This window comes from Glossina fuscipes, unplaced genomic scaffold (assembly GCF_014805625.2).
Source record: "Glossina fuscipes isolate IAEA_lab_2018 unplaced genomic scaffold, Yale_Gfus_2 61534, whole genome shotgun sequence".
NCBI classification, from domain to species: Eukaryota; Metazoa; Arthropoda; class Insecta; order Diptera; family Glossinidae; genus Glossina; species Glossina fuscipes.
In genome coordinates this window covers 3,182-5,564 of record NW_024003746.1, presented here as the reverse complement: position 1 = coordinate 5,564, position 2,383 = coordinate 3,182, and the positions used below count along the sequence as shown (strand labels likewise).

Sequence of the window (2,383 nt, the reverse complement as noted above, 5' to 3'; positions counted from 1 at the left end):
GTTGATGTGGGAAACAAGACTCACGTCAATTTATCATCGATTTCATTCACTTCACCTCAATGATTTTTAGCTCTATGCTATGACAATTTGTTCTTTTTTTTGTTTGTTCGCACATGAGGACGGAATTGTTTTTCTTAATAATGCTAATAAGACACTTTGGACACATTTTTTCAAAATGAATGAATGCATGGTTTTCTTTTGAACTTTTGTTTCACTTACTTTTTTAAAAAGTGGAATGGAATTAAGAATGAAAACTATCTAAAAATTGATATATAAAAAACTTATATACAGTATAAGTAACTCTGGGGAAGTAATTATGTAAACGATTTCATCCGCCTTTATACAAATTCCAATCAAATATAATATTGGCAGCATCCGAGAGACGCCAGGAATTTTGGCCATCATCAAAATACATCGGGCAATCGTCACGTTCACGTTCATATTCAATGGCAACAGCAGCGCCTTCTGTATGATTCCAAGATGTAACATCTTGATTTAGTTTACAAAATGCTCCAACAGCTTGAAAAATTTGAAATTATATTCCAAAAAATAATTATTTAATTTATATTTAATTAAACTGACCTTGCGACATAAGCACTCGGTTTAAATCAGCTCGCTGGTAGACCCAACAACGATATTTTGAAAGTGGATCCAAATCATCATAAGGTATTAAATATGATTTGCGATTTTCTTTCCAAAAACCAATACATTTCATGCGATAATCGGGGTCGCCTTTAAAATAAAAATGAAGGTCATCATGAAAGTTTCATTTGAATCAATTTCTGTTTTAATTTCATGCACTCACTGTAAACGTCGTCTGGACGTCCTAAGTGATCAACGGACAGACAATAGTTTTCATTTACGGCCAGACATGCAAAAACACTGTTGTAGAACACGGCCTACCATTAGATACACTACACCACTTTGCTTAACACAGTTATTGATATAAAGACATCGCAAAATAAGGTGTTCTATGGGACGTGGTCGAAAAACTAGAGTTCGTCCTTGGACCAAAACGTGGCGAAATAGCAAATTTCATCAAAATATCTCAAAAATTGTGACCTTTAAGTTGAATACTATAAAACAAGGACAGACCGGCAGATAAACAATCTTACATCGATTCGGAATCGCTTTCAGAATAGTTTTCTGAATCGATCGACATAATAAAAGGTGAATCTATCTCGAACGCTCTTACGTGTTGCATACGATTGTTGATAACTTACGAAGAGCCTTTAACTCGCGTTGAGTGCTACAACTTTTTATCACCCGTCGCTGAATATTCTTTATCACCTAAGAAGAATACTTGTAATTAAAAATCTTTTTTCGAATTTAATTCGCGATTCAGTGTTCTCTCACCCAACATTTCTTCTGAGCTATTAACGCTCTCTTCTATAATCAAAACATCTACATCTATTTGTGCGATATCGTTTGGTCACTCAAATTGTAAATGAATATTGTACGATCGGCCACTCCCGCTACCATCAACGAATTTCGAGGATTTACAGTCATTTTCGTGACCGCTGCAATATAAGCCTTAATAGCTCGCATTAGATGTATAGTGGGCGCCGACTGGGCTTTCAAGTCGACATATATTTGACGTATAACACCATCTTCAAAATAAAACCATATGAGATCAATGCCCGCTTTATCAAACTCGTTTTGCAGTAGCAACATTTTAGCTTCAAAATCATACACGGAAAATGTACAGTAACCTGAATTCCGTTATTCACCTTTTAATTTAAAGAAGAAAGAGTGTCTTTAATAGTTTATTTATCAAATAATAAAAGTAAAACTTGCAAGTGTTCGCTATTTGACGGTTACTATTATGTTTGCTGCTTTCTCACACAGTTTATTTATTTTCAAACTTTCTTATAATAAAAACCATTAGAATTACGTTGATTTTTCTAAAGAGCTAGTAAAAATGCATTGTACGTACCATTTTTATACAAATACATGCAAAATTATTGAAAAATGTAAAGCAAAAAGTGAACATAAATTATTACTTTTAATTTATTCTTCTATTAGAAAGGTTTCTCTGAAATTGTGGAAGCCACAAAATGTATTAACTAGTATCCTCAAGGGGATTCACAGGATCTTTATTGTGCTTATCCCAATTTTGGTAGAATTATAGATGAGCAGTGGTGCTCTGTCAAAATGAACAAATTATCAATATGTCTATGATTACTCTTTATTCACACAGTCCCATCGAATACTTGCTTTAATATCACATGTTTTTAAATGGCAAAACATTCGTGGCAACATACAACGACGTCAACCGACCTAATGCACCTAAACACCCCCACGCCATGGACGACTTTAGAATTGATGAAAACAACATACATTCTCATAGAATTTCTAAATACCCGTCTAGATGAATACAGAA

General features: G+C 33.8%; 1 protein-coding gene across 2 annotated transcripts; it reads right to left on the bottom strand.

Moving 5' to 3' along the window:
- Positions 1–293: 293 nt before the first annotated feature.
- LOC119643687 lies at positions 294–1,626 on the bottom strand. 2 transcript variants are annotated; one of them, XM_038043085.1, is made up of 4 exons: positions 1,357–1,626; positions 1,224–1,290; positions 583–732; positions 294–519 (listed from the first exon to the last, which is right to left on the bottom strand). In XM_038043085.1, exons 3-4 carry the CDS (start codon positions 713–715, stop codon positions 329–331), a joined length of 324 nt encoding a protein of 107 aa, XP_037899013.1. In that variant the 5' UTR covers positions 716–732; positions 1,224–1,290; positions 1,357–1,626; the 3' UTR covers positions 294–328. The 2 variants fall into 2 exon arrangements, with proteins under 2 accessions (XP_037899013.1, XP_037899012.1); XM_038043084.1 differs by lacking the exons at positions 1,224–1,290; positions 1,357–1,626 and adding an exon at positions 806–966.
- Between the last annotated feature and the right edge of the window lie 757 nt (positions 1,627–2,383).

What these genes read in the sequence shown, in the direction of transcription:
- LOC119643687 (XM_038043085.1), bottom strand. Translation starts at nt 715, where the DNA reads ATGAAATGTATTGGTTTTTGGAAAGAAAATCGCAAATCATATTTAATA. An exon ending in CCGAGTGCTTATGTCGCAAG is followed by an intron (nt 520 to 582) that starts GTCAGTTTAATT and finishes AAATTTTTCAAG; the next exon opens with CTGTTGGAGCATTTTGTAAA.